Consider the following 21,491-nt stretch of genomic DNA (forward strand, 5'->3'; position numbering starts at 1 on the left):
GGAATGGCCCTAGCCCTCACCCTCCAATCCAACAGGTCCCAGACGTGCACAATGGGATTGAGATCCGGGCTCTTCGCTGGCCATGGCAGAACACTGACATTCCTGTCTTGCAGGAAATCACACACAGAGCGAGCAGTATGGCTGGTGGCAATTGTTATACTGGAGGGACATATCAGGATGAGCCTGCAGGAAGGGTACCACACAGCATTAAGATTGCCTGCAATGACAACAAGCTCAGTCCGATGATGCTGTGACACACACCGCACCAGACCATGACAGAACCTCCATCTCCAAATCCATCCCGCTCCAGAGTACAGGCCTCGGTGTAACACTCATTCCTTCGACGATAAATGCGAATCCGACCATCACCCCTGGTGAGACAAAACCGTGACTCGTCAGTGAAGAGCACTTTTTGCCAGTCCTGTCTGGTCCAGCAATGGTGGGTTTGTGCCCATAGGCGACGTTGTTGCTGGTGATATCTGGTGAGGACCTGCCTTACAACAGGCCTACAAACCCTCAGTCCAGCCCCTCTCAGCCTATTGCGGACAGTCTAAGCAAGGGTGCATTCCTGGTGTAACTCAGGCAGTTGTTGCCATCCTGTACCTGTCCCGCATGTGTGATGTTCGGAAGTACCGATCCTGTGCAGGTGTTGTTACACGTGGTCTGCCACTGCGAGGACGATCAGCTGTCCGTCCTGTCTCCCTGTAGCGCTGTCTTAGGCGTTTCACAGTACGGACATTGCAATTTATTGCCCTGTCCACATCTGCAGTCCTCATGCCTCCTTGCAGCATGCCTAAAACACGTTCACGCAGATGAGCAGGGACCCTGGGCATCTTTCTTTTTGTGTTTTTCAGAGTCAGTAGAAAGGCCTCTTTAGTGTCCTACGTTTTCATAACTGTGACCATAATTGCCTACCGTCTGTAAGCTGTTAGTGTCTTAACGAACGTTCCACATTAATTGATTATGGTTCATTGAACAAGCTGTGTTTAAACCCTTTACAATGAAGATCTGTGAAGTTATTTGGATTTTTACGATTTATCTTTGAAAGACAGGGTCCTGAATAAGGGACATTTCTTTTTTTGCTGAGTTTGTGTCTCTAATATGGTCATACATTTGGCAGCTCAGTTTCCAACACGTTTTGTGGGCAGTGTGCACATAGCCTGTCTTCTCTTGAGAGCCAGGTCTGCCTACTGTGACTTTCTCAATAGCAAGGCTATGCTCACTGAGTCTGTACATAGTCAAAGCTTTCCTTAATTTTGTGTCAGTCTCAGTGGTCAAGTATTCTGCCACTGTGTACTCTCTGTTTAGAGCCAAATAGCATTCTAGTTTGCTCTGGTTTTTGTTAATTCTTTCCAATGTGTCAAGTAATTCTCTTTTTGTTTTCTCCTGATATGGTTGGGTCTAATTGTGTTGCTGTCCTGGGGCTCTGTGGGGTCTGTTTGTGAACAGAGCCCCAGGACCAGCTTGCTTAGGGGACTCTTCTCCAGGTTCATCTCTCTGTAGGCGATGGCTTTGTTATGGAATGTTTGGGAATCGCTTCCTTTTAGGTGGGTGTAGAATTTAACGCCTCTCTCTCTCTCACACACACCAACTTTACTTACTTATCAGTGTAATGCTTTTAATGATTCTTGTTAACTACTATAATCTTTCAACTACATAGTACATACACATGAAAGGAAATGCATGCTAATACCTAATGGCCTCTAGCTTGCTACTCTATTGTTGACTCGACCATTATATTGTGATTAGCCTTTTAACCCCTTATCCCCTCTCCTGTCATCATCCCTCTCTCCTCCCCCAGAGGACCAGAGGGACATTATCGCACTACTGCTACAACCTCTTGACATTGTAAAAGAATGGCTTCCTATAAACACCTGGAGGGCTGTGACAGTACAGATGAAGGATGATAATTTGATCACTTGCAGGAAATGTAAAACGTGTCATGCAATTGATGTTTTAAAAGGTTTCTGAAGTTTGTAATTTGCACCCCGAAATTTCAGACTTGACCTTCCCTTACGAAAACGGCATCAACTCCTGGAATGTCCATGAATTATAATCCACATAATAATTCACATTTCCTGATGCTGGATAATTATTTCCCAGCTGTAGCAAACTGGCTCAAATTAAGATCCTACATTTGTAGCAACTGTTGAGTGTTGAAGAGAGTAGTCCATACACTCTTCAACTACTTGTGAACACTTGAGAAAGCATACTCTTTTAAAGTCCACCATTACTCCTAAGTGTCTAGATGGGATGCGAGAGCCTATTCTCATTTACACAGCTTTTTGCAAATAAATCAATTGTATGGTGATTTTAGACCACACAGAAGTTTGGCTGCCTCCTAACTGACTCACAGAGGGGGATAGCATGCCCTAGCATGCTTCCTCTTGTTCCCTCCCCCTCTTTGTCTCTCCCAATGTGGGTGACCGTAGGAGCAACTGGTATGGCAGCACCACAGGAAAAACAGTCCTAGCAGTAACAACTGCTGCTCAACTAGAAGTCTGTAGTAGTGTCTAGCTCGTATCACAGACTTCATACTATGGGGTAGTTGTTGTCCTTATAAGGCAAGTAATCCTGAGACTACAGAGGGAATGGACTCGGGTTTACTCATAATATTCCTCACATGTTCCTTGTGCGAGATGGATATTTTTTAAAGAGTTCGTCATAACGGCTTTCATTACAGACTCCCTTTTAAAAACTGAGTCACTGGATCATTGCTAAGGAACATGGACTCAGAGTTAGTTAGCATAAAGGTAGCACTGTTCTAGTCATGCTGCCATGATGCCATCTCTACTGGGTTTATGTGTTGTAGGCCATTAGGGAAGTCTGACTCAGAATGACGTGATGTCCAGTAAGAGTTACCAGGGAGAGAAAAGCTTGGTCTACCTACTGAACACACAGTGCTGGAGAACGTTCTTCACTTTCAGTAAACACGTCTTGTCCCTGTTACTCTGATGCGTGTTTGTGCTCAGTAACCTAAATAAAGTTATTTTGAAAGTGGAGGGAGATGTAGAGAGAGAGGACAGTGTTTCAGTGCCAGGAAGAAACAGACTGCAGAACTGTGACAGCTAGAAGACATTTTAAAAAGACTCTCTCTGTGCCCAGACCGATGTAAAAGCCAACTCTCGCTGTCACACACACACACACACACACACACACACGAGTGTGCTGCCTATGGCTGAGTGAACTGTAAGAGTGTCCCGTTATACATCCATAAAGTGCCTTGCCACTGAGATAGAAGCCCCTGTGCCTGCCAGCCGGGTCGGCTGAGGAAAAAGGCTTTGTAGCTACTTACACAGATGGTGAGCGCTCCTGCCCCCATTCTCTCAGGGAAATGCCTGCAGTCTGCAGAAAAGAAGGATGAAGAAAAATGACTATCCTCCCTCCTTCTTCTCCCTGTCTTCACTCCTGTCCCGGATACACACCACCTAAACCTTGCCCAAAGCTGGCAAACCCTTTCACCCAGACTAGTGCCATCCAAAAGTCCCCAATCAACAGCAAAAATAATCCAAGGTAGAGTGTGGAACAATGGGTAAAGACTCCAGTCTACACAGGAGATTCCTTGTTTTACAACCCCTTGTTCTGAAACACAGATTAGTGGCTGGCTGTCTCCTCCTGGGCTGAAATCTGAGCCCCGCGCTCTCATTGGCTGAGCGGATGGGTCATGTGACGAAAGGAATATCATTTTGAAGAGTCTGCCTGTAGGATTTGGCTGAGTCAGAAGGGAGAATGGATGACAGTATACTAAGGCTGGGGAGGAAAGGGGGATTTTATAATCATTGTGAGGTAATATGTCGAATCACATGACTGTTCCAGAAGTGGGAAAATATGCAAAATAAGGATTTTATTCAAAGATCCAGAATGGAAGCAATTGCAATATGAATCATGATCACATTACTTACATTATTTCTACGTGGTGAGAATAGGAGTTTGATATGCAGACATTATGCGAAAAGTATTCCCTCAATCATCTGTACTGGTATACACAGTATAATCCTAATGTCCATAAGGTACTGTGGTGCAGCAGTGTATTAGACCTCCCTACTGGAGTGGCAGGTAGCCTGGCGGCTAAGAGCGTTGGGCCAGGTTTGAAACCCCAAGCCGAATAGGTGAAATACTGTATCAGCCGATGTGCCCATGAGCAAGGCACTTAACCCTAATTGCTCCTTTAAGTCACACTGGGTAAGAGCATCTGCTAAATGACTGAAATATATGGGGCCTGCAGTGTATAAATACTGTAGTGTTAAACCTTAATGAGTGTAGACGGTAGGATCAATCTGCCCTAACAGGATTGGATCATTTCCCACCTACCTAATAGATCATGTTATGCATCAGGTTAAACTAATCTGATCCTAGATCTGTGGTTAGGTTCCAACTCCAACCCACACTATCCAACCTGACAAAACAGTTTTGAGATGAGTCATTATAATCTGATCCTAGATCTGTGGTTAGGTAGCAACTAAATCAACATCCCCCAACAGTTCTGAGATCAGTGATTTTCGCTTTAGTTTAGCGACTTCTCATAGATGAACCTCTTCATGTTATCATCGATCCAGTCGTTGAAGGAGGACACTCTGGTGAACACAGAGGGTTTCTTGTCCTTGATACAGCCAAAGGCGCCAAAGCTGACGATGCCGTGGACCTCCCAAGGGTCTGAGGCTGAGGGTTGGCAGGCGAAGGGTCCACCTGAGTCACCCTGCAGAGGAGGAGAGGAGAGAGGATGAGGAGAGGAGCAAGGGATGAGGAGAAAGGAGAGTGAACATTTTAATGTAATTATAGATGACAACTAAAATATTAACAGGATTGAACCAGCAACTGTCCCAAAAGAGTTGGATTACTTTTATCGACAGTCTCGCAAGGAACATATAATCGCTAGTGAATTCTTTTCAGACATTAATTCACATCATTGGATAGGAAGCACACGTACTCAACGTACTCAGGCTACTAAGGCTATATGGTAACAAAACACACTACAGAGGGAAAGAACAACACTGAGAGTAGCACAAGAGCTGCTGGGTAAAATACATAGCAGCACGTGGAGGTCAAAGACTCACACTGCTGTCATTCATATGGACCTCATTATGACAGACAACTATGTCGTTCCTATGCTCTTTGTCCTCTGTCCCACCACAACAACAAACTAATTAAACCATTATCAAGGCTGACTGATCACAAACAAATGCTATGTGCTGTGTTACATAATGCATTCCAATCAGGAGAAACCCCCGGACTGTATTATCATTGTGTAATATAATAACAAGCCACTTGGTCTCGGTAGAAGCCAAGGTGATACAACCAGCCAACCCCCATATCCTACCGTTACCTACCCCAAAACTAAGCACTAAATTTGGTTAGTTGGGTTGAACAACCAGGCCTTCTCCCAACCTCTCCTAGCGCAAAACGAGCCACTCTCTGGATAATAGGTTGTACCCCTTGCCCAAAACGAGGCACTGTAGCTGGGTAGGGGTCCGTGGTTTACCTGGCAGGCTGACTTGAGCTCGTCTGGAGACTCGTATCCGGCACAGATCATAGAGGGTCTCAGGGTGTCCCACCAGTAGGCTGGCTTACTGCAGGTGGCAAAGGGGACGATGGGCAGGGCTGCCTGGTTCAACATCTTAGATACAACAGGGAAGAGGCTACCTGGAGAGAGAGAGATGGGAGGAAGGGGGAGGGCCGGCAAGTAAGGGGAGTGGCTAGACAGGCATGCCCATGTAATGTTCCCCATGCACATGTCTATAATGACCATTACAACTGCTGTCTAATTCAACATGGACATGATCACATGGTCGCCATGCTAGCTAGCTTCTTAGCTTGCAAGCCTCGCTATCCTCATTGAACCCGTTGTGAATAGCCTTAACATATCACTCCTCCTTGTATCTCTATACATGACTGATGTATGGATATCCAGTATGTCTACTAGCTATGTTATAGTCCTATACTAGAGTAATCACTGAGAGTCAATGGGAGTTCAGATAGATACAACAGAACAGAAGATGTTAGAGTCAGATATAGCATTGTGTGTGTCGCTGCCTTGTCACTGTGTGAGGGGTTGAGTGCTTTCTTTGTCTCTCTCTGGGGTCATCTGCTGCAGTGCTGAGTTGATTCAGACTCTATACGTGGTGTCAATAGTGTGCTGAGTTGACTCAGACTCTATACGTGGTGTCAATAGTGTGCTGAGTTGATTCAGACTCTATACGTGGTGTCAATAGTGTGCTGAGTTGACTCAGACTCTATACGTGGTGTCATTAGTGTGCTGAGTTGATTCAGACTCTATACGTGGTGTCAATAGTGTGCTGAGTTGACTCAGACTCTATACGTGGTGTCAATAGTGTGCTGAGTTGACTCAGACTCTATACATGGTGTCAATAGTGTGCTGAGTTGATTCAGACTCTATACGTGGTGTCAATAGTGTGCTGAATTGATTCAGACTCTATACGTGGTGTCAATGCTGTGGAGTGCCACCTGGCCTCATGAAAACTTTATCAGCCCTGAAAAATACATGACACACCCAGGCAGCCAACACCAGGCTTTGCATTAATATTGTAGCCTGCTTATAATCCCTCCTAGGCGAGGAAATCTATTAATTGACTACAGCTCAGCGTTCAACACCATAGTACCCTCAAAGCTCATCACTAAGCTAAGGATCCTGGGACTAAACACCTCCCTCTGCAACTGGATCCTGGACTTCCTGACGGGCCCCTCCCCCCCAGGTGGTGAGGGTAGGTAGAAACACATCTGCCACGCTGATCCTCAACACTGGAGCTCCCCAGGGGTACGTGCTCAGTCCCCTCCTGTACCTCCTGTTCACCCACGACTGCATGGCCAGCTATGACTCCAACACCATCATTAAGTTTGCAGATGACACAACAGTGGTAGGCCTGATCACCGACAACGACGAGACAGTCTATAGGGAGGAAGTCAGAGACCTGGCCGGGTGGTGCCAGAATAACAACCTATCCCTCAACCTAACCAAGACTAAGGAGATTATTGTGGACTACAGGAAAAAGAGGACCGAGCATGCCCCCATTCTCAACGACGGGGCTGTAGTGGAGCAGTTTGAGAGCTTCAAGTTCCTTGGTGTCCACATCAACAACAAACTAGAATGGTGCAAACACAAGACAGTCATGAAGAGGGCACGACAAGGCCTATTCCCCCTCAGGAAACTAAAAAGATTTGGCATGGGTCCTGAGATGCTCAAAAGGTTCTACAGCTGCAACATCGAGAGCATCCTGACTGGTTGCATCACTGCCTGGTATGGCAATTGCTCGGCCTCTGACCGCAAGGCCTTATGGAGGGTATTGGGTACGGCCCAGTACATCACTAGGGCTAAGCTGCCTGCCACCCAGGACCTCTACACCAGGCTGTGTCAGAGGAAGGCCCTAAAAATTGTCAAAGACCCCAGCCACCCCAGTCATAGACTGTTCTCTCTACCGCATGGCAAGCGGTGCCGGAGTGCCAAGTCTAGGACAAAAAGGCTTCTCAACAGTTTTTATCCCCAAGCCATAAGACTCCTGAACAGGTAATCAAATGGCTACCTGGACTATTTGCATTGTGTGCCCCCCCCACCCCTCTTTTTACACTGCTGCTACTCTCTGTTTATCATATATGCATAGTCACTTTAACTATACATTCATGTACATACTACCTCAATTGGGCCGACCAACCAGTGCTCCCGCACATTGGCTAACCGGGCTATCTGCATTGTGTCCCACCCATCCACCACCCACCAACCCTTCTTTTACGCTACTGCTACTCTCTGTTCATCATATATGCATAGTCACTTTAACCATATCTACATGTACATACTACCTCTACTACCTACATACTACCTCAGCCTGACTAGCCGGTGTCTGTATGTAGCCTCGCTACTTTTATAGCCTCGCTACTGTATACAGCCTGTCTTTTTACTGTTGTTTTATTTCTTTACCTACCGATTGTTCACCTAATACCTTTTTTGCACTATTGGGTAGAGCCTGTAAGTAAGCATTTCACCTGTTATATTCAGCGCACGTGACAAATAAACTTTTGATTTTGATTTGAATGCCCTGAGCTCTGTGAGATGGGTGGAGCTATCAATGTCAGTTTGAGGAGAGGTTCTTTGGGGCTGCTGATATTATAGCATCATAAAATAGTTAAATGTTTAGTCTCAGCAGAGGTAGGTATTTCTATGCAATATGTGCCATGTATTTAAATGGTATATTTTCAAATGTGTATTTGAAGTGGTGTGTCATGTATCTGAATTGCAAGGGTGTGTGTCTGTATGTGCACCTACGAGTGTGCCTATTGATGAACAATTATTCCTAAAAAACATTTAAAAAACATACCTTTCTCGTCGCCCCACCCCGTGACGTAGCAGGGTTTCCCAGCAGGCATCAGGGCGCCGAGCGCCGGCAGACACACGGGACTAATCTCCCTGGTCATGTTGACTTCAGAGCTCAAATGCACCAGGGCGATGTCGTTAGTGATGTCCGTCTTGTCCTGCTCGTACACGAAGCCCTTGTGCCTGATGATGCCGTCCACCTGGAGTCAAAGAAATCAAATCAAATGAAACTTTATTTAGAAGAAGAAAAAAAATCACCACCTACTTTACAGTAAATCAATAAAAATGAAGGAGATAAAAACAATACAGAAAGAGACATCATATTACAGTTTATACTTAGATATTACAAGCTTTTATATCTCAATAAATAAACATTCAAATACTGTTCACCTTGTAGCAGGCCTCATGGGAAGGGAGGTCCCGGGATGAGTTCATGTGGTGTTTACCCAGACACATGCGCCAATAGGTGGGGTTACCCAGAGGCCTGGATGGGGTCGGTGGAGAAGGGATTTTTGGTTAAGGTTAGAAAGTTAAAGGGAGTTTCTATTATTACTTGTTACTCACATTTTGGGATTGGATAGAATAATGTGTTAATGTGAGGTGTGTGTATGTGCTTACGCCATGAAGCAGTGAGCGGCCGTCAGGACCCATTGCTTGTGGATCAGGGAGCCTCCACAGCCATGCATGTAGGGGATGGGATTAAACAGACTGGCCTGAAGACAGAGAGATTCATCAACATACATGATTACACGCACACACATGCATTTAGGCACTAGTTGCAAATAAGTCCTGCACATACGCGGTAGTGCACACACACACATACACGCTAACCCAGGCCTCACCTGCATGGAGACTTGCCAAGGCCAGGAGTGAGGCACAGCCTCTACCCGTTGACCACTCTCAAGGTGGCACTACTGGGGGGTACAGCAGGGCTGCCACACATCTCAGGCCAGCCTATAGGAAGAAGAGAGACAGGTCAATATACAGTTAATAAAAAGGTACTCATGAAAGTATTTTCAAAGTGTCAGTCAGTGGGAAAGGTCACCTTGCTGTTGGAAAGGGATAGCCACTTATAACTGAAGTCTGGTTGAGCTGGCAAGGCTCCAATTGATGTACCCAGAGACATTGTCTCTGTAGTAAACATAGCAGTTGTCCAGATGAACTTTCCATGAGAAGGTAGAAGTTGGCCATTTTTATTTAGTTTTGACAGAGAGTCATGCTGAGACCAAGGTCACTTTTAAAGATGAGCCCTGTATACACATCAATACACACATCAATATTCACATCAATGCACGAAAAGCAAAACACAATCATAGAAAAACACATTCTCAGTAAAATGGTCTTCAATCTGCATTTGCCACAGATCTAAGGTCAGATATTTTTATTCCCCCTAATGGTTCATGTTAGGATTTGCGTCAGGGTAATCTGATCCTCGATCTGTGGTTAACCAGTGGTTGTACTTACTGATAGTGATGTTGTCCCATGGGTTAGCGGGAGGGGGAGGCAGAGTGGGGAACAAGTTGGGATCAGTGGTCCAGTAACCACGGAAACCCTTCTCCACATTGGCTTTGTTACTGAGGAAACGGACCACAGCCGTGTTGCCGACGACAGTAACCTCAGCGGGCGTGGCAAAGCCACAGAAGCGATCTGCACAGGTAACAAATCACAAATAAGAAAAGTATTATTGAAGTAATATAGATTTATCACATGTACTGTACTTAGTTACATTGATCAAAGTAATGCGCCCTTGAAAAAATTACAATTTGTAACTTGAATCCACAGCAGTTCGCAGAAATCCAACAAAATATCCTCTATGAATTCTATTTCAATGTCATCTCTATAGTGTTATCGCTATGGTACCAACCTTGTGAGGTCAACCCTGCTCCACCGTAGATCTCCACGTAGTCCACACACTGTCCCAGCTGGTTCACGGCCTGCACCTCAAAATGGGTGAAGACAATGTGGATGTTCGAAGCTGAGGGGATGGAGAGACGCCAGGTACACACAGCCTGGTCTAGGTAGTTGTTAGGCCAGTTGGGAGAGGTGAGTTCTCCCTGCTCACTGCTGAAGACACCTCCACATGAAGCTGTAGGAGGAAGTGGGAGAGAGGAGGGTGGGGAGAGTCTGTGTGTAAAGACTTTGTGTAAATCCATAAGAATGTTAGGCTTAGTGGTGAAGCTGAAGGTGCGCCTAAGCAGTGATCTGAAGTCAGATATGTATTCATATGGTGAATGTTCACATTAGGAGTGTTGCTAATGGTGCTGATCCTAGAACTGTGCTTAGAGGCTTCTTCCACAAGGAACATCTGTCCATTCACCCAGCTCCACTCACCCTGGCTGGGGTCCACAGCCTTCCAGCAGGCCCTGAAGCCCAGCTCCACCCACCCTGTCTGGTGTCCACAGCCTTCCAGGAGGCCCTGAAGCCCAGCTCCACTCACCCTGGCTGGGGTCCACAGCCTTCCAGGAGGCCCTGAAGCCCAGCTCCACTCACCCTGGCTGGGGTCCACAGCCTTCCAGGAGGCCCTGAAGTCCAGCTCCACTCACCCTAGCTGGGGTCCACAGTCTTCCAGGTGGCCCTGAAGCCCAGCTCCACTCACCCTGGCTGGGGTCCACAGTCTTCCAGGAGGCCCTGAAGCCCAGCTCCACTCACCCTGGCTGGGGTCCACAGTCTTCCAGGAGGCCCTGAAGCCCAGCTCCACTCACCCTGGCTGGGGTCCACAGTCTTCCAGGTGGCCCTGAAGCCCAGCTCCACTCACCCTGGCTGGGGTCCACAGTCTTCCAGGAGGCCCTGAAGCCCAGCTCCACTCACCCTGGCTGGGGTCCACAGTCTTCCAGGAGGCCCTGAAGTCCAGCTCCACTCACCCTGGCTGGAAGTCCAGTCCACTCAGCCTTCCAGGAGGCCCTGAAGTCCAGCTCCACTCACCCTGGCTGGGGTCCACAGTCTTCCAGGTGGCCCTGAAGTCCAGCTCCACTCACCCTGGCTGGGGTCCACAGTCTTCCAGGAGGCCCTGAAGCCCAGCTCCACTCACCCTGGCTGGGGTCCACAGTCTTCCAGGTGGCCCTGAAGTCCAGCTCCACTCACCCTGGCTGGGGTCCACAGTCTTCCAGGAGGCCCTGAAGTCCAGCTCCACTCACCCTGGCTGGGGTCCACAGCCTTCCAGGAGGCCCTGAAGTCCAGCTCCACTCACCCTGGCTGGGGTCCACAGTCTTCCAGGAGGCCCTGAAGTCCAGCTCCACTCACCCTGGCTGGGGTCCACAGCCTTCCAGGAGGCCCTGAAGTCCAGCTCCACTCACCCTGGCTGGGGTCCACAGTCTTCCAGGAGGCCCTGAAGTCCAGCTCCACTCACCCTGGCTGGGGTCCACAGCCTTCCAGGAGGCCCTGAAGTCCAGCTCCACTCACCCTGGCTGGGGTCCACAGTCTTCCAGGAGGCCCTGAAGTCCAGCTCCACTCACCCTGGCTGGGGTCCACAGCCTTCCAGGAGGCCCTGAAGCCCAGCTCCACTCACCCTGGCTGGGGTCCACAGCCTTCCAGCTCCACTCACCCTGTCTGGGGTCCACAGCCTTCCAGAAGGCCCTGAAGCCCAGCTCCACTCACCCTGGCTGGGGTCCACAGTCTTCCAGGAGGCCCTGAAGCCCAGCTCCACTCACCCTGGCTGGGGTCCACAGCCTTCCAGGTGGCCCTGAAGCCGGTGTCCACCACCTTGTTGTTGGAGGTGAAATAGAGGCTCAGTCTGTCACCGATACTCACTAGGTCCTGAGGGGGAATGTGACTGCAGTAGGTACCTACAAAGGAGACATAAGGAGGTCATAAGGTGACGTGGTGAGGTTATAAAGATACATTAAGGGGTCATAAGGAGGCATGCAGTGCATCACTTAATTGGTCTCCTCTCCTTCATATGTACTGACAGGATAGAGAGAAGCAAGATCTTTCTTCTGATATGAGACAAATCAAGGGTTTCAAAGGCTAATCAAACATTGTTGGCTGAATCTTTTTGTGCAAACAATGTCTCCTGGGCCTTAATCTACAACTGTCATTATGATAACGACAGTAATCTGTCTACTGTGATTAATGATATTCAACTACCCTATTATCATGTCCATCAATACGTGTCCTGGCTGACAAAGCATATCAGTTGTTGAAGAGACAAGAGCATTCTCTGTTACAGCTTTCTTGTCACAGTGTTTCATCTTGCCTTCCAGTCAGTTGTACGGCTGCCAGAGCAAACAACTTGACTCTGAAATGTAATTTACTCTTAATCATATTGGAAAGTAATGACATTGACGTGTTTGAGGTGAGACACAATAAAGCACACAGTAATCTCATTTATCAGACACAAGTGACCCCGCAAATTAATCGTCAGACAGGGTGTGTGCTCACGCAAGCCACATACATACACACACACCCCATATCACCCACCCCCCCTCCTCCCACACACACCAAAGACCCTTACATACGGCTGTACTACCTAGGCTGGCTAAGCTGTCGTTGATGGTGACCTTGTCGTTGAAACACAGCTGGGTGTCCTCCAGGGAGAAGTTGTGGAAGTGCAGGTGGACCAGTTTACCGTCGGGCACCTTGATGTGCCACTGGCAGTGGGCACCGTTACTGTAGCTGCCCGGGTGCCCCGTGCTGGACAACACGCCGCTCTCGCCAGCCATGTCCTTTGGCCCGCCGCAGCCAGATGCTACAAAGAGAGAAAGAGGGGAGTCGGAGAGAGAGAGAGAGGGAAAGAGAGAGAAAGAGGGAGTCGGAGAGAGAGAGAGGGAAAGAGAGAGAGAGAGAGAGAGAGGGAAAGAGAGAGAAAGAGGGGAGTCGGAGAGAGAGAGAGAGAGAGAGAGAGGGAAAGAGAGAAAAAGAGGGGAGTCGGAGAGAGAGAGAGGGAAAGAGAGAGAAAGAGGGGAGTCGGAGACAGAGAGAGGGAAAGAGAGAGAAGAGGGAGTCGGAGACAGAGAGAGGGAAAGAGAGAGAAAAGGGGAGTCGGAGACAGAGAGAGGGAAAGAGAGAGAAAGAGGGGAGTCGGAGAGAGAGAGGGAAAGAGAGAGAAAGAGGGGAGTCGGAGACAGAGAGAGGGAAAGAGAGAGAAAGAGGGGAGTCGGAGACAGAGAGAGGGAAAGAGAGAGAAAGAGGGGAGTCGGAGAGAGAGAGAGGGAAAGAGAGAGAAAGAGGGGAGTCGGAGACAGAGAGAGGGAAAGAGAGAAAGAGGGGAGTCGGAGAGAGAGAGAGGGAAAGATAGAAAGAGGGGAGTCGGAGAGAGAGAGAGGGAAAGAGAGAGAAAGAGGGGAGTCGGAGAGAGAGAGAGGGAAAGAGAGAGAAAGAGGGGTGTCAGAGAGAGAGAGGGAAAGAGAGAGAAAGAGGGGAGTCAGAGAGAGAGAGAGGGAAAGAGAGAGAAAGAGGGGAGTCAGAGAGAGAGAGAGGGAAAGAGAGAGAAAGAGGGGAGTCAGAGAGAGAGAGAGGGAAAGAGAGAGAAAGAGGGGAGTCAGAGAGAGAGAGAGAAAGGAAAGAGGGGAGTCAGAGAGAGAGAGAGGGAAAGAGAGAGAAAGAGGGGAGTCAGAGAGAGAGAGAGGGAAAGAGAGAGAAAGAGGGGAGTCAGAGAGAGAGAGAGGGAAAGAGAGAGAATTTTTTATATATATATATAATATTTATATATAATATATAATATATAATATATATATAATATAATTTTTATATAATTTATATATTCACTTTGTATGTTGTCTACCTCACTTGCTTTGGCAATGTTAACACATGTTTCCCATGCCAATAAAGCCCTTGAATTGAATTGAATTGAGAAAGAGGGGAGTCAGAGAGAGAGAGAGAGAGAGAGGGAAAGAGAGAGGAGCAGGAAAAAAAATGTCACGCCACTCCAAATCATATGGAACCAGTTCTCGAGTGGCAGTGCGGTCTAAGTGCTAGAGGTGTCACTACAGAGCCTGGTTCGATTCCAGGCTGTATCACAACCAGCCGTGAGTTGGGAGTCCCATAGGGAGGCGCACAATTGGCCAATTGTCGTCCGGGTTAGGGTTTGGCTGGGGTAGGATGTCATTGTAAATAAGAATTTGTTCCTAACTGACTTGCCTAGTTAAATAAAGGTTAAATAAATAACCTACTGTGCTGTTTGTACATGTCCCTGCGGATGACATTCTCCATCCAGGGGATGTAGGCCGAGGCACGGGTGAACACAGAGGGTTTCTTGTCCATGATGCAGCCATTGGGACCAAAGCTGGTGATGCCGTGCACTTCCCAGGGAGCGTTGGCAGAGTCCTGGCACACCAGGGGACCGCCCGAATCCCCCCGTGTCACATGACGATGGTCAACAGCACTTCATATTGATGACCTCATCAACACAACCATGACAAAATTAATCAATTAGTTTTTTTGTATCATGTAATCACTGCATAAGTCAATGGATAATTTTTTGCATTATACAGTATAATACTATGCGGGTATATATCCCACTTGAGTACCTGACAGACAGACTTGAGCTCGTCAGGCAAGGTGTAGCCCATGCAGATCATGGAGGTCTTGACCTGGAACCACCAGTAGTCCAGCTTCTTACATGTGTTGAAGGGCACCACCGGCAGGGCCACCTGGTTCAGGGTCTCAGCTACTTTGGCATTCATGGAATCACCTGATTAAAAAAGATAGAACTGGTTAATTTATTGTTTGGTCCTCAGATACTTTGGCATTCATGGAATCACCGGATTAAAAAAGATAGAACTGATTAATTTATTGTTTGGTCCTCAGCTACTTTGGTATTCATGGAATCACCGGATTAAAAGATTGATTAAAAAATATATAACTGGTTAATTTATTGTTTGGTCCTCAGATACTTTGGTATTCATGGTATCACCTGATTAAAAAATTATAAAATTGTTTGGTATATAACTGGTTACCTGATTAAAAAATTATTGTTAATTTATTGTTTGGTCCTCAGATACTTTGGTATTCATGGTATCACCTGATTAAAAAATATATAACTGGTTAATTTATTGTTTGGTCCTCAGATACTTTGGTATTCATGGTATCACCTGATTAAAAAATATATAACTGGTTAATTTATTGTTTGGTCCTCAGATACTTTGGTATTCATGGTATCACCTGATTAAAAAATATATAACTGGTTAATTTATTGTTTGGTCCTCAGCTACTTTGGTATTCATGATATCGCCTGATTAAAAAAGATAGAACCGGTTAATGTATTGTTTGGTCCTCAGATACTTTGGTATTCATGGTATCACCTGATTAAAAAATATATAACTGGTTAATTTATTGTTTGGTCCTCAGCTACTTTGGTATTCATGGAATCACCTGATTAAAAATAAATGAGTTGCTCCAGTTAATTTACTGTTATCAACTGATAGTGCTTGACATTTATTTTAGACTAATCTTTTTTAGATGCTTTTTCATAGAAAACAAAGGCTGTGTTTACACAGGCAGCCCAATTGCGATCTTTTTTTCACTAGTTGGTATCAGGTCAGCTCTGAAAAAGATCTGATTTGAAAAGATCTGATGTGATTGGTCAAAAGACCAATTAGTGAACCAAAAAAAGAACAGAATTGGGCTGCCTGTGTGAACGCAGCCAAAGACGTGTACAGCGAGATCAACGTTGAAATTCAGTGGATGTATTTTCAATTGTTAACCAACAGAGGGGGTGAAAGCACCAGGAGAACTGGAACCAGGATTGGCAGTATGGAAATTGGAAAACTGGTCAAGGAATGAATTATGGTGGTTGGATTGATTGTTGTATTTGGTTGTAACTTGTATGTGCTTGTATATATTCGTGGAAGGGAAGAGTCATATGTTTTTTTCTGACAGCAAAATTAGGTCACAATCCTAATATCTTGCTCTGACTGTATCCCACTTATCTACACAATGCATATTGTAGCACCCTTAACCCAACCCCTAGCAACCTCATCAAGAGATTTGGATCACTGCATAAGGTGTTGGGTTGATAGGCGCTGGTCTGGGTTACCCCTCCAATATCATGGTATCCTCTAATAGGAGTCACAATAAATGGCAGACATCACAAACCATCTCAAGCCCTCACCAGTCTTCATCTCCACAGCCGATGGCATAACATTGATTGTATGTTCACTACACAACGCCTGTGTCCCAAATGGCACCCTATTCCCTATGCAGTGTGCTACTTTTGACCAGGGCCCATAGGGCTCTATATAGGGAATAGGGTGGAATTTGGGACGCATCCTCATATGAGACAAAAGAGGTCACAGCAAATCGTGGACGTCCCAGACCCCTCACCAGTCTCATCTCCCCAGCCGGTGGCGTAACACTTCTTGCCCCCCTCCAGGACCTCCTCCAGGGAGGGCAGGCAGGAGTAGGAGATCTGATCGCTGGGGCTCACTTCCCCACCCAGCCTGACGAGGGCGATGTCGAACTCCACCGTGGGCAACGTGGGGTACTTGAAGCCCTCGTGGAGTTAGATGCCCGTCACGCCGAAGCAGCGCTCCGTGTCTTCTGTGAACGTCAGGTTGTGTTTGCCCAGGCACATTTCCCAGCGCTGGAGCTCGTCACCTGGAGAGAGAGAGTCACATAGATCCTAATGTTTAGTGCACTCATTGTATAAACACACACACTGATGCCCACATCCTCCTTAACATAACCACCCATAACTACATCATAGAAATGGAATGATTTCACTTGGGAATATACACTTTAAAGGATCTATTTCTATGTACAAAACCAACCACCAACCGACAGAAAAACCTACAGTGTACAGAGTTCGCTGGCAGTAGCAGCATACCATCAATTCCTATCTATCAGCATGGTTCTCTGTGACAGGGCAGAATTAACTCTGTGGGTCATTATACACAGTTGGAGACATTCATTGGACTAACAAGACCCAGCACCAGCCCTGTAACAAGTCTTAGATAAGGACCTAGGTAATGGTTGTGACAGACAGAGGCATAGGCGTCCCAAAGAACTGCCTGTCTGCATTAAGATAATAGGCTCCAGACACAGGGAGGGACATTTTCTCAACTTTCATGGTCTAAAAATACTTTTCTGTTTTGTTTACTTCACACGACACAGAACAATATTACGTAATGTCAGCTCAGTGGTGTAAAGTACTTAAGTAAAAATATTTTCAAGTCCCAAGTACTACTTAAGTAGTTTTTTTGGGGTAGCTGTACCTTTAGTATGGACTTTTTTGACAACTTTTAGTTTTACTCCACTGCATTCCTAAAGAAAAGAATGTACTTTTTAATCCATACATTTTCCTTGACACCCAAAAGTACTTGTTACATTCCGAATGCTTAGCAGCAGGGTAGAAACATTTTCCAATTCAAGAACATCAAGAAAACATCCCTGGTCATCATTACTGCCTCTTATCTGGCAGACTCACTAAACACAAATGCTCCATTTGTAAATTATGTCTGAGTTTTGTAGTGTGCCCTGGCACTCTACAATAAGACAATCGTGCTGTCTGGTTTTCTTAATATTAGGAATGTAAAATGATTTAATACTTTTACTTTTTCTTTTGATACTTAAATATATTTTAGCAATTACATTTACTTTTGATACTTAAGTACATTTAAAACCAAATACTTTTAGACTTTTACTCAAGTAATATTTTACTGGGTGACTTTCACTTTTACTTGAGTAATTTTCTATTAAGTTGTCTTTACATTTACTGAAGTATGACCATTGGGTACATTTCACACCACTGTCTCAGCTCAATCAATTGTAAAAGGTACATTTTAAAATCTCAAAAGGTAAAAATGTATGCCAAAATCGTCTTGTTTTGTGCACACCATAGGGACATGCTGGCCTACATGTACGGTGATATGTATCTGTGACACAGTTGAGGGGAGTGCACATTTATAGGAATAGAATTACCGCCCAACACGGAATGGACCATTGACTTGAATGAGAATGTCTGTTCTAGTAATTCTGTCTCTGTGTCTACGTCCCAAATGGCACCCGTTTCCCTATATATTTCACTACTTTTGACCAGGGCCTATGTGTCTCAAATGGCACCCTAATCCCTATAGGTCCTGGTCAAAAGTAGTGCCCTAAATAGGGTGCCATTTGGGACTCAACCTGTAGTTCATTCACCGTATGAAGCAATGGGCAGCAGTCATAACCCAGTTCTTATGGATGAGAGTTCCTCCGCAGGTGTGGAAGAAATTGGGCGTCTCCTGACTGCTAGGCCAAACCTGGGTAAAATAAAACATCAGCTTTTAAAGTGATGGATCACCCAAATTATTCAATGACATGTTGGTTTCCTTAGCCTGTAAGCAGTCTACGGACAAGGTACGATAGCAATCCATGCTATGGGCCATGTCCCTAGACTGCTCACAGGGCAAGGAAACCAATATGTAATTTGTTTGAACTATTCCTTCAATTGTGAGCCAGTCGTGCCTATTTGTCTTCTAAAGGCCAAATCTGTGGGACAGACAGTACGCAAACACACAACCACACACACGCACAAACAAGCATAGTGTACGACGATGCCTCTGATATAATCAAAGTTGTTTTAAATAATGATGGGGTTGAGTTGAAGGGACCCTTCTCATTAAGTTTTATTAGCAGTGTGTGTGTGTTGTGTGTGTGTGTGTGTGTGTGTGTGTGTGTGTGTGTGTGTGTGTGTGTGTGTGTGTGCGTGCGCGTGTGCAGTCTCAGGGTGTGTGTGTAATCCGACCCATGTAATGATGATGTCAATTAACAAACATGTCCCAACTGAAAGAAGTCTTGTCCCTGTGACTAGTGTAGCTGCATCATGATAACAGAGAATCTCATTCAAAACCTATTGGTGATATTGCCCTTGAGAGATGAAATGTTGAGTAAATGAATTCACTTGTTGTTGTGAAAAAGTTGACACATTTGTGATGTTCCCTGATGCATAATCACGTGACTTGGTTCTGGGTATATGCCTAAGACATGTTGGCAACCAGGCAGCCATTTTGGATTTGATTCTAGAATAACAGTGTTTGATGGATCTAAATGACCCTAAATAGAGTTTAGACAGACAGTGTCTCACCTGCATGGACACCTGCCAGGACCAGGAGTGGGGGTTGGCTGGCTCTCCATTGACTATGCGGGTGTGGATGGTGGGGGGAATGGCGGGTTTGCCACATGTGGTTGGCCATTCTAGAGTAAAGGACAGAACAGTTGTTATCTTATCTGACATCAGCGATAAGACTAAGACTAAAGGGTTATTGTTTTGATAGCAGTAAGAATTTTTCCCATAGTCATCTCCTCCCCTCTCCTCTCCTATTCCTTTCCTCTCCTCTCGGCTGTGCACGACCAGAACCCACCCCCCACCCCCCACCCGAGGCAGCACGATGCACAGTCCATCTGTAAAACTCGATTTCAGCAATTGGCTTGGCAGGGGCCCAGCCACCTGGGGCCCATCAAAGGGTAAAGAATGGGGCAAAGGGTAAGAGACAACCAGAGGGCAACTGCTGCACTAAGGGCACTTCATACTACACTGTCTGCATCCTAAAATTGCACCCTATTCCCTATACAGATAATAGTATAGTAATTTTGACTGGAACCCTACTGGGCTCTGGTCAAAATCAATGCACTATAGAGAATAGGGTGCCATTTGGAACGTACCACAGTGTTTACAGCTCCAACAAATAATCTAGTTTTACTACACATCTGGGCAAATAAACCCAGGATTCTACTGTACTCTACAGACTGGCCACCTGAAGGGCTTTTGGGGGGCATTACATGGTCTTAGGGTCGTTGTCCTGTTGGAGGGTGAACGTTCACCCCAGTCTGAGGTCCTGAGCGCTCTCGCGCAGGTTTTCATCAAGGATCTCTCTGTAATTTGATCCATTCATCTTTCCCTAAATCCTGACTAGTCTCCCAGTCCCTGTCGCTAAAAAAACATCCCCACAGCATGATGCTGCCACCACCATGCTTCACCGTAAGGATGGTGCCAGATTTCCTCTAGACGTGACGTTTGGTATTCAGGCCAAAGAGTTCAATCTTGGTTTCATCAGACCAGAGAATCTTGTTTCTCATGGTCTGAGAGTCTTTAGGTCACTTTTGGCAAACTCCAAGCAGGCTGTCATGTGCCTTTTACTGAGGAGTGGCTTCCGTCTGGCCACTCCACCATGAAAGCCTGATTGGAGGAGTGCTGCAGAGATTGTTGCCCTTCTGGAAGTTTCTCTCATCTCCACAGAGGAACTATGTAGCTCAGTCAGAATGATAGTCGGCTTCTCGGTCACCTCCCTGACCAAGGCCCTTCTCCCCCGATTGCTCAGTTTGGCCGGGCGGCCAGTTCTAGGAAGAGTCTTCCTAGAGGACAAAAATCAGTTAACCACCTAACTGAGGAACTCAATTTAACCTTGCGCAATACCCTAGATGCAGTTGCACCCCTAAAAACTAAAAACATTTCTTATAAGAAACTAGCTCCCTGGTATAAAGAAAATACCCGAGCTCTGAAGCAAGCTTCCAGAAAATTTGAACAGAAATGGCGCCACACCAAACTGGAAGTCTCCCGTCTAGCTTGGAAAGACAGTACCGTGCAGTATCCCTTACTGCTGCTCGATCATCCTATTTTTCCAACCTAATTGAGGAAAATAAGAATAATCCAAAATGTATTTTTGATACTGTCGCAAAGCTAACTAAAAAGCAGTATTCCCGAAGTGAGGATGGCTTTCACTTCAGCAGTAATAAATTCATGAACTTCTTTGAGGAAAAGATCATGATTAGTAGAAAGCAAATTACGGACTGCTCTTTAAATCTGCGTATTCCTTCAAAGCTCAGTTGTCCTGAGTCTGCACAACTCTGCCAGGACCTAGGATTAAGAGAGACACTCAAGTGTTTTAGTACTTTTAATGGCATCAGACTGAGGCTCTGCATCTGTCCTCGTGCTCCTAGACCTTAGTGCTGCTTTTGATACCATCGATCACCACATTCTTTTGGAGAGATTGGAAACCCAAATTGGTCTACACGGACAAGTTCTGGCCTGGTTTAGATCTTATCTGTCGGAAAGATATCAGTTTGTCTCTGTGAATGGTTTGTCCTCTGACAAATCAACTGTAAATTGATTTGTCAGACTGTAAATTTTGGTGTTCCTCAAGGTTCCATTTTTGGACCACTATTGTTTTCACTATATATTTTACCTCTTGGGTATGTCATTCGAAAACATAATGTGTTAACATTAACAAATGTGCAGCTGTGTGTCATCCGCATAGCA

At 46.0% G+C, this 21,491-nt stretch overlaps 3 protein-coding genes across 6 annotated transcripts in view; all 3 read right to left on the reverse strand.

Annotated features, from left to right (window-relative positions):
• Nucleotides 1-3,587, reverse strand: part of fam13a (family with sequence similarity 13 member A) — an 83,038-nt gene extending 79,451 nt beyond the window's left edge. For 2 of the 4 annotated variants that reach the window (XM_065003878.1, XM_065003876.1), the window contains exon 1: nt 3,296-3,587. In XM_065003878.1, the coding sequence (XP_064859950.1) occupies nt 3,296-3,322 (27 nt within the window). In that variant the 5' untranslated portion in view covers nt 3,323-3,587. The remainder of the gene's footprint in view (nt 1-3,295) is intronic. The other 2 variants (XM_065003879.1, XM_065003877.1) reach the window with 1 other exon arrangement.
• A 164-nt stretch (nt 3,588-3,751) lies between these two features.
• Nucleotides 3,752-8,800, reverse strand: LOC135561842 (chymotrypsin-like elastase family member 2A). The gene is made up of 3 exons (XM_065003891.1): nt 8,711-8,800; nt 5,480-5,640; nt 3,752-4,696 (listed from the first exon to the last, which is right to left on the reverse strand). Exons 2-3 carry the CDS (start codon nt 5,612-5,614, stop codon nt 4,505-4,507), a joined length of 327 nt encoding a protein of 108 aa, XP_064859963.1. The 5' UTR covers nt 5,615-5,640; nt 8,711-8,800; the 3' UTR covers nt 3,752-4,504.
• A 146-nt stretch (nt 8,801-8,946) lies between these two features.
• Nucleotides 8,947-21,491, reverse strand: part of zgc:154142 (uncharacterized protein LOC555481 homolog) — a 58,378-nt gene continuing 45,833 nt past the window's right edge. The window contains 12 exon segments of the mRNA XM_065003322.1: nt 8,947-9,033; nt 9,163-9,274; nt 9,785-9,967; nt 10,185-10,406; nt 11,968-12,102; nt 12,786-13,004; nt 14,428-14,612; nt 14,786-14,948; nt 16,580-16,852; nt 17,465-17,469; nt 18,395-18,495; nt 19,320-19,429. Of these exon segments, the coding sequence (XP_064859394.1) occupies nt 9,204-9,274; nt 9,785-9,967; nt 10,185-10,406; nt 11,968-12,102; nt 12,786-13,004; nt 14,428-14,612; nt 14,786-14,948; nt 16,580-16,852; nt 17,465-17,469; nt 18,395-18,495; nt 19,320-19,429 (1,667 nt within the window). The 3' untranslated portion in view covers nt 8,947-9,033; nt 9,163-9,203.

This window comes from Oncorhynchus nerka, linkage group LG18 (assembly GCF_034236695.1).
Source record: "Oncorhynchus nerka isolate Pitt River linkage group LG18, Oner_Uvic_2.0, whole genome shotgun sequence".
Lineage (NCBI taxonomy): Eukaryota > Metazoa > Chordata > Actinopteri > Salmoniformes > Salmonidae > Oncorhynchus > Oncorhynchus nerka.